Here is a 13633-nt window from a genome sequence, read left to right on the forward strand (position 1 = left end):
ACGCCTCTTCTGGTTGCTGGGAAGGGGCAGCAGCGTAAAGAACAGCCTCTGCCTTCAAGGAGCTTCCAGAGCCGTCCCAAATCTCTACAGCACGTCTGCCCTCACATATGGCAGCTTGGATCTGAGCTCCTCTTTATGCTTATCTCCTCCTTTGATTTCACAGTTAAACAGAAAGAACCGGAGGGGAGAAAAAAAGGCCACAAGGGAGGGAAGAAATCTCAAGCAGAAGACGAAACTGAGCCCACGCAGGCAGGCCACTGGAAGCAAGATGCCTTCTCCATCCAGCTGGCACTCATGCCGCTCCTCGCAGGTAGCTACACCTGTTCCAGCAGTTTCTGGTTATCTCGTCACATGTGGCTAGAATGTCCATAAACAGGATGCTCACAGTGACTGAGCCCCTGCTGTACGCCACCTCATTTCACGCTCACAGCCACCTCAGCAAAGTGGGAGTAAGTGTCTCCATTATACAGAGGAGGAGTCAGAGGCACAGAGAGGTGAAGTGCATTGTCTGAGATCACACAGTGAGTAAGTGTGAAGCCAGGATTGGAACCCGGATCAGACTCCAAAGTCCAAGGAAACCTGTGAGAATAATAAATGTCGCAATTTTGTTTTCTAAATAAGACTCTGTCTTTTTATAAACATGTTGCTACAGGTTTTTACAGAAACATCTAGTAAAGGAAATGAGCAAAGGGAGCCAGTATTTATGTCCAGTTGTTTACTTCTCATGACAAACTCTGATCCTCCCGATGAGCTTGTGATGGTGGTGGCGGGGTGGTTATCATTGTCACTGTTTTCTTCAGTGAGGGATACAAACTTAGAGAAATCAAGTAACTTACTTGAGGTCACATAGCTCGGTGGCAGAACAGGGGTTTGATCCTTTTGCTTCATAAGATCCATCACAATTTATAAACTAGGTTTTCTACGGTTTAATAAATAGTAAATAGGTACTTATTATATCCATGTTTTGATGATGGAAAGCTCAGAATATGTTTTGGGTAAAATTTTGTGACTTTGCTTTAAAAAGGGTAATATCGGGGAGGAACCCTCTTCCTTTTCTTTTTAGGGAAAATTTCAAACCTATTTCGTTGAGTTTTTGGCCATCAGGGGGAAGGCGCGCCCTCTATTGGCCAATCTGTAAAGTTTAGACATGGGGCTTTGCCGAGATGGCACTGACTTTTGCAGATGCACAGGGTAAAACCCCGGAAAGTCGGCGTCCAGTTCCACGGGTGCCAGGAAAATCGTAATACTCGAAAGCTCTTTGGTTGATGTTGATATATTACCTTTCAGTTTACACTTTTAAATGGATTTTTGAAAGTCCGCTTTCACCTAAAGTTGGACCTTTCAGACTGCCTTAGCTTTCCCATGGCCCTGGAATCTTTTCTGGAGAAGAGAATTTCAGACACTCTTACCCACTCTCTGGCTGTGCTCCTGGGGGGCCGGGCCTCTCGCGCAGCAGTCACGTGTCCCTGCCAGGAGCACCCTCTCAGGTAAACGCTTCCTGGCCCTGGTCCCGAGAGGAACCGGTGCTCCTGTAGGCGGTGAGCTCGGGTGACCTGCTGGACTTGGCTCCTTAATTTTGCTGTGAGTGGCAGGAGAAGCTCAAATAGTCTTGGCCTGCCTGGCATGACTGCTTCCAGCAAGGCCGAGTCGGGAGGTGTCTGCACCTCCCTCTCTTTCACCTGGGCTGTCATGCCGTGTAATGTGACAGCTATTGGAAGGGCTCCGGGACTAACAGACTTTGAATCCTGGCTCAGCCTCTTACCAGCAAGTTGTCTGCTTTCTCTGAGCCTCAGTTTCCTCGTTTGTAAATGAGGGTGATAATTCCCAACCCAGAGGGCTGGAGGAAGGATCACGTGAGACAACGTGTGTAAACTGCTTCGCATGGAACTTTGCAGAAGGCAGGACTCAGAAATGTTGCTGGTGCGGACGTGGCAGCTGCTTCTGTCAGGACATCAGGGCACTGGGCTTCCAGCAAAGAAAACAGAAAGACAACCCTCCTCCCTTACACTGATGTCATGGTTTACGGTCATAAACTGAGAATTGTCTTGGCTCGGCAGGCCAATTGTATGTTTGTTTTTGCCATAAAATAATAGCATAAGATTAGCTATTCCAAAACTACCATGATTATTTTTAGTAATCATCTTCAATTTCAAATTAGGCCATTGGCTTTGAATATCTTAGTGGTAAATATCCATTGGCTAGTAACCCAGTAAGATTCTAGAAAGATTCTGTTTGGAATGAACTCTTAGGTTTTTTGCATAGTGGAGGGGCCAAACTTAGCCACGCAGGACTGGTTTGGTCGCTGGTTCCACCACTAATTAGCTAAGAGGCCTTGGATGATTGCTTAACTTCTCTGGGCCTCCGTTTCCCATCTGTAAAGCAGAGATGATAGCAACCCCACAGGGTCGCTCTGAGGGTTAAATGGCATTGAGGCACATTCAGGTCTGGCAGTTGGCGCACACGTGGTGTGATGTTGGTTCCCCACAACTTTTCCCTTACTTTGGAACACTGGTCCTCAACTTGGGCACTTGCGCCCCCCAGGGAACATTTGGCAGAATGTGGAGGCATTTTCAGTTGTCTCAAGTGGGAGTGGGGTGCTGTTGGCACCTAGTGGGATGCTGCTAAATGTCCCACAATGCACCGAACAGCCCCCACAGCAAAGAATTCTCTGTCCCCGAATGTCAGTAGTGCTGAGGTTGAGAAACCTTCCGTGGAATCGTGGCTGACACTTCCATCAGTTTCTGAATGATGATTTGAGTGTATGTTTGCGCTGGAGATTTCTTCTAAACGGGGCGAATTTTATACGAAAAGGCTTACAAAGTTCTAGAACACAAATGCTAATTAGTTATGGCTTTATAGGAAAGAATCACGTGGGAGCAGTGCGGGCTGCCCCCAGGGGAAGCATGCGGCCCCACGCCCTCGGCCGTGCAGACAGCTGCACACGCCAGCCCGAGACTTGTTTTGGCAGTGACTGCTCTTTCTACTGTGGGCTTCTTGTGCCCTGGAAATATAATTACAGGCATTTGGAAAGGAATAGAATGGTCTCTTTGAACACACACTGTGTGCCAGGCGGTGTTCTTGGCACCTTCACAGACAGAATCCCTCTTGACCCTCTCAATCCATTTTGCACATGAGGAAACTGAGCCTCAAAGAGCCTCTCGCTTGTAGGTTACATGACTACTAAGAGTCAGGTCTAGGGTGTGGACCTAGGCGTCTCTCCTGACAAGTCTGGAGCTTTGCTTTTTTTTTTTTTTTCTCTACGCCAGCATGTCTCCGCCTGGTAAAATGTATGGACCCCTTTTATGAGAAAAGTATTCTCACAGCTACCTGTGTGTGCCGCGCAGTGGCTCAGTTCACCTACGCTCTTCTCTGGTTGCACTATTGCAAAACTGCCATAGCAGGAGGTGTGCCACGTGTGGTTTGGCTCGAATGTACCAGTTATGTGAGGCAGCCCTGAAGGCCTAGTGGTTAAGTCCAATGCACTCCACTTTGGTGGCCTGGGTTCACTTCCCGGTTTCAGAACCACACCACCCATCTGTCAGCTGCCATGCTGTGGTGGTGGCTCACAGAGAAGAACCAGAAGGACTTACAACTAGGATGTACAATCATGCACTGGAGCTTTGGGGAGGGGAAAAAAAAGAGAGGAAGATTGACAACAGATGTTAGCTCAGGGCCAATCTTTCCCTGCAAAAAAAAAAAAAAAAAAATTCCAGTTTTGTTCTACATCAATATCTATGCTTTTCTCATTAGACCACAACGGTTAAAGTGAACCACTGGGCACCAAATGTAGACACTGGCATTATTTGTTCTTGAATGCATTCTATTCTAAAATAATTGCCTGGAGCAGCATTCTCCAATAGAGCTTTCTGCAGTGATGGAAACATTCTATATCTGCTTGTGGTCACACATGGCTACTGAGCATTTGACATGTGACTAACGTGATGAAGGAACTGCCTGTTAAATTTTATTTAATTCTAATTAATTTAAATTTAAGTAGCCACATATGGCCAGTAGCTCCTGGCCATCCTAGCCACAAGTCTAGGGTGGTGGTTCTAGAATCACCTAGGGGAGCTTTCACAGGCCCAGTGTGGAGGCTGTACCCAGACCGAGGAGATCAGACTGTTTGGGGGTGGCATTCAAGCATGAGTATTCCTTATTGTATCCTGTAGGTGACTCAGGAAATACTTATGTTATAAGATGACCATCAAGATTAAATCATAAAAATTAAATTCTCTTAGAGAATCTATGGGACCTCAGTTTGAGAAAGTCGTGTGTAACATTCTGCCTGTAGGCAATTCCCAGTTCCTTTTTTTTTTTTTCAGTTTTCCTCTTTTAGGCGTAATTTTATCACTGGCTCTTCTCAGGTTGCCTGGTCCCTCTGTGCCTGTCTCGGGGCTGTCACGAGTAAACGTCTAACGCTGTGTGTATTTTCTCCCAGGACAGAAAACTGTTGTGAGTCGTGGCAGTGGGAAGTGTGCCAACATTTTAGATTGTCTTTTGACTTTAAAAACAGAAGTTCCTATCATGACTGAGGAGCAAAAGCAGGACTTGAACCCTCTGACCATAACGATCAAGTGTGCCTCCTGCCTTCCATCACAACCTGTGCCCATCCATGAACTAGAGGTAAGAACGAGACAGGTGAACTGATTGAAGTCCTCCTTTTCCCAGCCAATTGCCCATTACGTGTCATCCCTAATGCCCCCAATGGCCTTTTGTGGGAAGTATAGTCATCATCCATGTTTCACCGTTTAGGATCTCACAGTGAGACTTGAAAGAGATTTGGTTCCTGGGAACAGGAGCTACCAAGTGTGAGTTCTCTCGCTACACCACAGGTGTTCTTCAAATGGAGGTAGAAATCCTCGTTTCAGCAGGAGCCCTAGGCTTCCTGTCCCAGCAGTGGTGCTCACTGAGATGCTCACTCATCTTGAACCAACCAGGGTTAGTACTGCTGTTTATCCTGGGAATTCCCTTTCCCTTCTCCCAGTGAGAGTCCCATCTCCTGGATTCTATGTCTTCCTCTTGCTTTGTTTGCTCCCTGGTTTTGCTGGAGCACATCCTCCTGTAGCTTCATGCAAAAAAGTTAATGGGAGATATTTGTTTTGAGATCGCCTCTGTCTGAAAATATATTTATTCTACCCTTAGACTTGATTGATAATTTGGCTGGGTATAAAATTTTAGATCAAAAATCATTTTCTTTCAGAGTTTTGAAGGCATTATTCCATCATCTTTTGATGTTCCACGTTGAAGCTTTGTATGTGCTTTGTGTGTGTTTTTACTTCTCTCATAGCTTGTGGAAACTTCTTTTTTGTCTTCTGAAACTGCTTAATTATGTTTCTTAGTTTGGGCATATCCATACACGTATTTATACTTTTGTTTTGAAATAGAGATTCACAGGATCTTGAAGTTGCAAAAATAGTACAGAGAGGTCCCATATACCCTTCACTCAGTTTTCCCCAGTGATTACATCTTATATAACTATAGCACAACTTCAAAATCAGGATATTGACAGTGGTCCGACATGTGTGTATGGTTCTATGTCATTTTATCACATGTATAGATTTATGTAACTGTCACTGCACTCAAGATACAGAACTATTTCATCACCACAACGATTTCTCTCATGCTACCCCTTTATAGTCACAACCACCTCCTTACCTCCCACCATCCCATATCACTAATTTGTTTTCCATCTTTGTAATTTTGTAAGTTTGAGAATGTTATTGTTATGGGTTGAATTGTACAGTTTCCCCAAAAAGGTATGTTGAACTTCTAATCTCCAGGACCTCAGAACGTTCCCTTATTTGGAAATAGGGTCTTTAAAGAGGTGATCAAGTTCATATGAGGTCATTGAGATGGGCCCCAAGCTAATATGACTGGTGTCCTTATAAAAAAGAGAAATTTGGACATAGAGACAAGGAAGACTATGTGAAGAGATGTAGGGAGGATGCCATGTGAGGAGCGAAGTTATGTTGTCCAAGCCAGGGAATATATGGGGCTGTCAGAAGCTGGAAGAGGCAAGGAACGACCCTTCCTTAGCACCTGCAGAGGGAACGTGGCCCCGCTGACACCTTGATTTCACACTTCTAGCCTCCAGAACCATGAGACAATCAATTTCTGTTGTTCCAAGTCACCCAATTTGTGGTAATTTATTATAGCGGCCCTAGGAAACTCACAGAGTTATATAAATGGAGACATCCAGTATGTGACCTTTTGAAATTGCCTCCCCCCAACTCAGCATAATGCCCTTGCATATAGTTGAGTCATCTTCCTTTATTCACCAGGTCTTTTAATGGGTGTATTTAGGCCATTTACATTTAGTGTAATTATTTATCTGTTAGAGCTGAAGTCTGCCATTAAAATTTTTGTTTTCTGTCTGTTCCTTCCGTTTTGTTTTGTTTTCTCTCTTTCCTTTTTCCTACCTTCCTGTGGGTTACTTGAACAATTTTTATAATTCTATTTTGATCTTTCTGTAGTGTTTTTGAGTGTCTCTCTTTGTATAAATTTTTAGTGGTTACTCTAGGAATTACATGATGCATCCCTAACTTATCACAGTCTACTGATGTTGACGTTTGACCAGTTTGAGTGAACTTTAGAAAGCTTGCCTTCCTTTAAATCCTTTTACCTTCCCTCATTCATAATATAATTATCGTAAATATTTCCTTTACATAACTGAGAACCACACCAGATGATGTTATACTCTTTGCTTCAATTGCCAAGCCTAATTTAGAAAATTCCAGAGGAGAAGGAAAGTGTATTGTATTTACCCATAGCTTTGCTCTTTCCGTTGTTCTTCCTTGCTGATGTGCCAAGATTTCTCTCTTTCATTCTTTTTTTTATCATAGCCTTTCTGTTTCAAGAACTTCCTTTAGTCATTCTTTTAGGGTAGATCTGCTGAGGACAAATTCTCTTAGTTTTCCTTTGTCTGAAGACGTCTTTATTTCTCCTTCATTCCCAAAGGATAGTTTCACTTGATTTAGAATTTGGGGTTGGCAGTTCTTTTTTTTCTTCAGCACTTGAAAAATGTTGTGCCATGTCCTCTTGGCTCCTATGGTTTTTGATAAGAAATCCAATGTCATTTGAATTGTTTTCATCCTGTAGACAAGGTGGCATTTATCTATTGCAACTTTCAAGATTTTTTTCTTTGTCTCTGGTTTTCAGAAGTTTGACTGTGATGTATCTTGCTGTGGATTTCTTTGGGTTTATCCCATGGGGTTCACTCAGCTTTTTGAATCAGTAGGCTTATGTCTTTGGCCAAAGTTGGGGAAACTTCAGCCATTAGTTTTTTGAATACTTTTCAGTACCTCTCTTTTCTCTCCTTCTGGGACTCCAAGGACAAGAATGTCAGTTCTTTTGTTATAGTCCCTCAGGTCCCTGAAGCTCTGTTCATTTGTTTTTAGTCTATTTTTCTCTATGTTCTTCAGATTGTATAATTTCCATTGATTTATCTTCAAGTTCACCATTCTTGTCTCTGTCCATTCCATTCTGCTGTTGAGCCCATCCATTGAGTTTTTCAATTTCAGTTATTGTATTTTTCAGTTCTAAAATTTCCATTTGATTCTTTTTTACATATTCTATTTCTTTGCTGAGACTTTCTGGTTTTTTCCATGTGTTTCAAGCATGTTCATAATTGCTGTAAAATTCTTGTCAGATAATTCCAAGATTAATTGGTATTAGCATCCGTTGATTGTCTTTTCTCATTTAAACTGAGATTTTCATGGTTCTTGGTATGATAAGTGATTTTTTTTTAAAGATTGGCACCTGAGCTAACATCTGTTGCCAATCTTCTTCTTCTCCTCCTCCTCCTCCTCCCCCCTTCAACACCCCCCCAGTACATAGTTGTATATTCTAGTGTGAGTGCCTCTGGTTGTGCTACGTGGGACACCACCTCAGTGTGGCCTGATGAGCAGTGCTAGGTCTGTGCCCAGGATCTAAACTGGCAAAACCCTGCGCAGCTGAAGCAGAGCACATGCACTTAACCACTCAGCCATGGGGCTGGCCCCAAAAAGTGATTTCTTAATTGAATCTTGGGCATAATTGGGTATTAAGTTACGAGACTCTGGATCTTATTTAAATCTTCTGTTTTAGGAAGATTTATACCCTGCCAGTGGAGAAAGGGGGATGGCTTCTGATTCCTGCCAGGTAGAGGTGGAAGTCCAGGTTCCCCACTTTGCCACTACACTCTAGGGGATGGGGACCTCACTGCTGCTCCCCACATGACCTTTACTGACACCATGGTGGTGGGGAGGCCTCATTACCACTGGATGGTGGTGAAAGATTTTGACTTCCCCAGCCTTCTCTGTTGCCTTGTTACCGCTGGGCAGGATGAAAGTCCCAAATCCCGACTCGGTCTTTTCTGGTACCATCTGAGGAGGATAGCAAGGGGCACTTGTTACAACCAGGCAAGGATGGGAGTTCAGGCTCTCCATCTGGCCTTTGCTTATGGGAGTGAAGTGGGCCTGGGGTTCTTTCTGGTGCTTGGGCTGGAGTAGGGGAGTTACTTGTCTAAAAGTTTTCTGGCTTGCTGGGCTGCCCCTTTCTTGGTCCGTTGGCCGGAGAGAGAAGACTTTTCTTGGCATTTTTCCTGCCCGCTCCCATGAGCATTTCTGGGCTGCTCTGTTCTCTAGCACCTACTCCAGAATACACGGGACAAGTAGAAACCCCAGATAACTCTTCACATGTCGTTCCTCAGATCCCACAGTCCTAGCTTTCTTCTCTCCACCTTTCAGAGCCCTCTTATGTTTGTTTTAAGTATAAAGTCCAGGGTTTTAAAGATCTGTATTTAGCAGGAGAGATAGAAAACAGTGTCTATTTCATCTTAGTCCAGAACAGGAAGTCTCTCGGTGTGCTTTCATCCCTTGAGCTGCGGACTCAGTGAGCCCTGTCAACCCCAGAAACTCAGGTCCTTCAGTGCTACAAAACTGTCCGGAATTATTCCCCTCGCTCTTTCCTCCTCTTCTCCTCTTATTTTGGAGTTCCTGTTACTTAGATGTTGTCTCTCATGGACTGTTACTCTAATTGCTTTTGTTGCTTTTTCTTCCTGGTTGTTCCTTTTTATAGCATGTGCACAAAAAAGTTAACACTGAGGCCTGAGGCTACTGTCCTTAAAAAGGCCGGCTTGAAAGGCCGGCCCTGGGCTGGTATCTGGGAACTTGTATTTCAGGAGGGTCCCCCTGCACTCCCTGAAAAGAATCGCTCTGTCCCTAAACTCTGTGCAGACAATACGATTTGTGCCGAACACCTGTTTTCCTTTGGGGAGTCTGGAATTCGGAACGCGCTAGGCAGAGGGTGCCTACACGACCAGCCCCAATAAAAACTCTGGGCGCTGAGTCTCTAAGGAGCTTCCCTGGTAGACAACATGTCCCCCGAGTCATCACAATGTATTATGGAGGCACTAAGCGCATCCTGGGACCCCACTGGAAGAGGACGTTGGAGACTCATGCCTGTGTCCTCCCGCCTTTGCGTCACGTGCCCTGGGTGCGTAGTGGGCTGTCAGTTCTGAGCTTCATTATCGAGTGATCTGGGTGAGTGGGTGGTGGGGAGACCCCAAGGTCAGTGTCTAGAGGTCTCTCCCAGTTGCCTGCTTGGAGGTTAAGGGTCTGATAGCCAAGTGACTGGAAGGGACTGAGGGTCTGCCTTGAACCGTCAGCGAGCATTTGGTCCCCGGATCCATCTGGTTTGGGGATGAGCCGAGTACCCTCAACTTTCCTCATTCCAGAGACCCTCTGTTTTTCCATTTTTTGTTTTTAAAACAAAAGCAAAAAAATAAAAATATCCTATGGTAAAATTGACTTATTTTCTTTTGGTGTACAGTTCTATAAATTGTAATTCATGTATAGATTGGTGTTCTCACCACCACAATTAGGATATAGAACAGTTCTATCATCCCCAAAACTTCTTGTACTAGCCCTTTATAACCACATCATCCCCCACCCACACCCCCTGGGGACCACTGATGTGCTCTCCATCATTATAGTTTTAACTTTTGAATAAGGTCATATAAATGGAGTTATATACTGTGTAACATCATAGACTATTAACCTGTTTCAGCATGGAACAATGTGTATGGCCTCTTTCTCTCAGCATGATGCCTTTGAGATTCATCCAAATTGTGTCTATCAAGAATTCATTCCTTTTTATTGCTGAGTCCCTTTCCATTGCAAGGGTGTACCACAGTGTAGCCATTCTCTCGTTGAAGGACATTTGGGTTGTTTCTAGTTTTTGACAGTCATGATTAGAGCTTCTAAAAGCATCTGTGTACATGTTTTTGTGTGAATGTAAGTTTTCAGTTCTTTAGGATAAATGCCCACAAATGGGATTGCTGGGCCATGTAGGGTGTGTATGTTTGACTTCGTGAGAAACTGCCAAACCATTTCCCAGAGTGGTTGTATCATTTCTCATTCACACCAGCAGTGTATGAGGGTTCAAGTTGCTCCTCTCTCCGCGGAACTTGGTATTGTCAGTATTGTTTTCAAAATTTTAGCCATTCTAGTCCGTATGTGGTGTTATCTCATCATGGTTTTAATTTGCATTTCCCTGACGCATAAAGATGTTGAGCATCTCTTAATGTGCTTAGTTGCCATGTTTTATCCCCTTTGGTGAGGCATCTATTCAGGTTTTTGCCCACTTTGCAGTTGGGTTGTTTGTTTTCTTGATGTTGAGTTTTCAAGGTTTTAAAATCCATTCTGGATATAAGTCCTCTGCTGGATATATTATTCGCAATCATTTTCTCCTAGTTGGCAGTTTGTCTTTTCATTCTCTTAACAATGTCTTTTGCAGAGCAAAAGTTTTTAATTTTGATGAAGTCCAAATTATACATTTTTTTCTTTATGGATTGTGTTTTTGTGTCACATTTAAGAACTCTTTGCCTAACCCTAGGTCACAAGGATGTTTTCCCTATTTTCTTCTATATGTTTCTAGTTTTATATTTTACATTTAGATCTATGATCAATTTTGAGTTAATTTTTGTAAAAGGCTTAGGTTGAGGTTCTTCTCTTTTTTCTTTTTGCATATGCATGACTAACTGTTCCAACAACATTTGTGGAAAAGACTATTTTCATTGAATTTCCTTTGCACTTCTGATAAAAATCAATTGGCCGTACTTGTGTAAGTCTATTTCTAGGTTCTTTATTCTTCTTTTTCAAAATTGTGTTAGCCCTTCCAATTTCTTTGCTCTTCCAAATACATTTTAGAATCAGTTTTTCTATGTCTAAAAAAAATTGTGCTAGGATTTTGACTGGTACTGCATTAACTCCAAGATCAGTTTGGGGAGAATTGACGTCTTTACTATGTTGAGTCTGAATACAGTCCTGAATTCAGGGTGCCTCTCCATTTATTTAGGTGTTCTTTTTTTTCTTTGATCAGTGTTTTGAAGCTTTCAGGACCCTCCGTTTTCATGTTGCCTAGGGAAAAAACTAGCAGACTTCCGCTGAGCTGTTGGGGAGGCCCCGAGGGCTTGCGTCTTGGGGGACTTGCACCCACTTCTCCGGGCATGTCCCTGTGACCTCCAGGTCCAGAGATACTGGGTTCTGCCAGTTCCTGAGCCTTTTGAGGGTTTTGCAGAGGAAATCTGGTTGTTCTTATCTTCTCTGGTGCTTGGGATTGGCTTTCCCAACTGTGCTGAGTCCGTTTCCACTCGCCTGTCGCTCTTCTAGGTTCCTGCACCTTTACGTCTTTTTAGAAAATCTCCTTTGGTTTTAGTGGAGTTCAGGTGAGGAGTGAAATTAGATGTATGTGTTCAGTCTGCCACTTAAAACAGCATGATCTGATGTTTAGCTCATGTCCCCCCTGGACTTGGGGGTCATCCCTGGACAAGTTACCACCCTGTCAGCATCCCCAGTGCCCAGCCAGGGCCTGGGATAGAACCGGAGCTCAGTGAACATCAGTCAGATGCAGGAATGCATGAGCAGGCAGTTTGCCTAGCGAGTTGTACCCATGTAATGACCCAGCACACAAAGGAGAGAAGAGAAGTGCCATCTGTACTGCCTACTATGTGTTGGACTCTGTGTCAGACACTCTCTCCATCCATTCAGTGATTTTGCAGACATGGCTACCCTCATTTTACAGAGCAGGACTTGGAGGCTTATGAGATTCATGGCTGGCCCAAGATCACACAGCTAGTTTGTAGCAGAGCCAGGATTTTCACAGCCTGTGCCTTTCGCCTTGGGTAGACAAGCAGGGGGCCCTGGAGGAACACAGTAGCATCAGTGGCCTGTGTGGGTGTCCTTTGCAGCTGGTTCCTTCCTGTGCTGGGACTGGAAGTATGGCTGGCCCAGCCTGGCCATCTGCGTCTGCCCTGCCCTGATTGTGCTCAGCAATGGAGGGACCTCCAGGAGCCCCTTGGCATCTAGATCAGGACACGATCTCAACACTTAGACCAGTGGGTTCCTTTCTCCTTGGCACTAGGTTCGAATGGGGAAAGAGGCCGAAGAGCACCTTTCACTGTGGATGTCTTGGCCTCAAGAGGTGTGGAGCTGGGGATAGCTGGCTGGCATCTTCCCGAAGACCCAGCCTCTCCTTTGACTCCCACTTCCATCCAGGTGGCAGACTTCCGGTGGGCAGCCAAGGTGCAACCGATGTTTTCACAAGTCATCCTCACAAAACCATGCCAGGCAGGCAGTCCTGTCTCCACCCTGTTTGAAAGAGAAGCACAGAGGGGTGGCCTGATTTTCCCAAAGACATGTCGTTTGTAAATGGTGGAGTATGAATTCATAATAAGGTAGGAATATAAGAAAGAGTATTCTCTGTGGTCAAGAAATTTATGAGGAATTTCCAAAGATAGGAGGCAGATGAATTTGAATCAAAGTAGGAAATTATAGCTCAAAATCATTTACTAGAAGAGGAAAGCATCCACAAAAGGTGGAGATGTCTCTTGCAGGGGCAAGAGACACGCCTTAGGGCAGCTAAGCCATTCTCCTCCACCCCCCTCTCACCCTGCTTCCACGCCCCTAGACAGAAGCAGTGAGTATGAGAGCCAGAGCCTAACCCTCCTGTCTAGTAACACCCAGAGGGCCTAGGAGCCCCAAGCCCAGAGGCCTGGCTGTTGGCCACTGCGCTGGGAAGCACGCCCTGCCCGTCTCCGCATTCACTGGAGACCAGCTGCAGAAAATGGATGAAACAGAGACCAGTTAGTGGAAACCTTACACTCATATATGGACATCACCAAGAACTGCCAGATATTTGACCCAAAAAAACACCAAAAACCAAGATATAGCACCATGAAAGAAATGTATCATACTCCACACTCAGAAGAACTAACCTCTGAAGAAATAGAATTAATAAAACAAACAGATGAAGACTTTGAAAAGGTGATATTAATGTCTTTACAGAGATGAGTGGACATCAAATTCCTGAAACTAGAACAAGTTGTTATGAAAATGATCGAATAGTCAAATGAACACACACACATACACACTCAGTGACAGATCTGGTGAGGGTCTTTTTTTTAATTAATAGCCTTTATTTTTTGGAATAGTTGTAATTTGTGGAAAAACTGAACAGATGGTACAGAGTTCCCATATACTTTCCCCCACATTCTCCCCTATTGTTAGTATGGTATATTTGTTACCATTAATGAACCAATGTTGATATATTATTATTAACTGAAGTCCATAAATTATTCAGATTTTCTTAGGTT

General features: G+C 44.1%; 1 protein-coding gene across 7 annotated transcripts in view; it reads left to right on the plus strand.

The window, feature by feature from the left end:
• CFAP92 (cilia and flagella associated protein 92 (putative)) overlaps nucleotides 1-13633 on the plus strand; it is a 126687-nt gene that overhangs the window by 23261 nt on the left and 89793 nt on the right. For all 7 annotated transcript variants that reach the window (XR_011426778.1, XM_070237185.1, XM_070237187.1 and 4 more), the window contains 2 exons: nucleotides 164-310; nucleotides 4439-4623. Coding sequence is in view for 6 of the 7 variants with exons in the window: in XM_070237185.1 (XP_070093286.1) it covers nucleotides 164-310; nucleotides 4439-4623 (332 nt within the window). In the remaining variant the exon portion in view is untranslated. The remainder of the gene's footprint in view (nucleotides 1-163; nucleotides 311-4438; nucleotides 4624-13633) is intronic.

This window comes from Equus caballus, chromosome 16 (genome assembly GCF_041296265.1).
Source record: "Equus caballus isolate H_3958 breed thoroughbred chromosome 16, TB-T2T, whole genome shotgun sequence".
Lineage (NCBI taxonomy): Eukaryota > Metazoa > Chordata > Mammalia > Perissodactyla > Equidae > Equus > Equus caballus.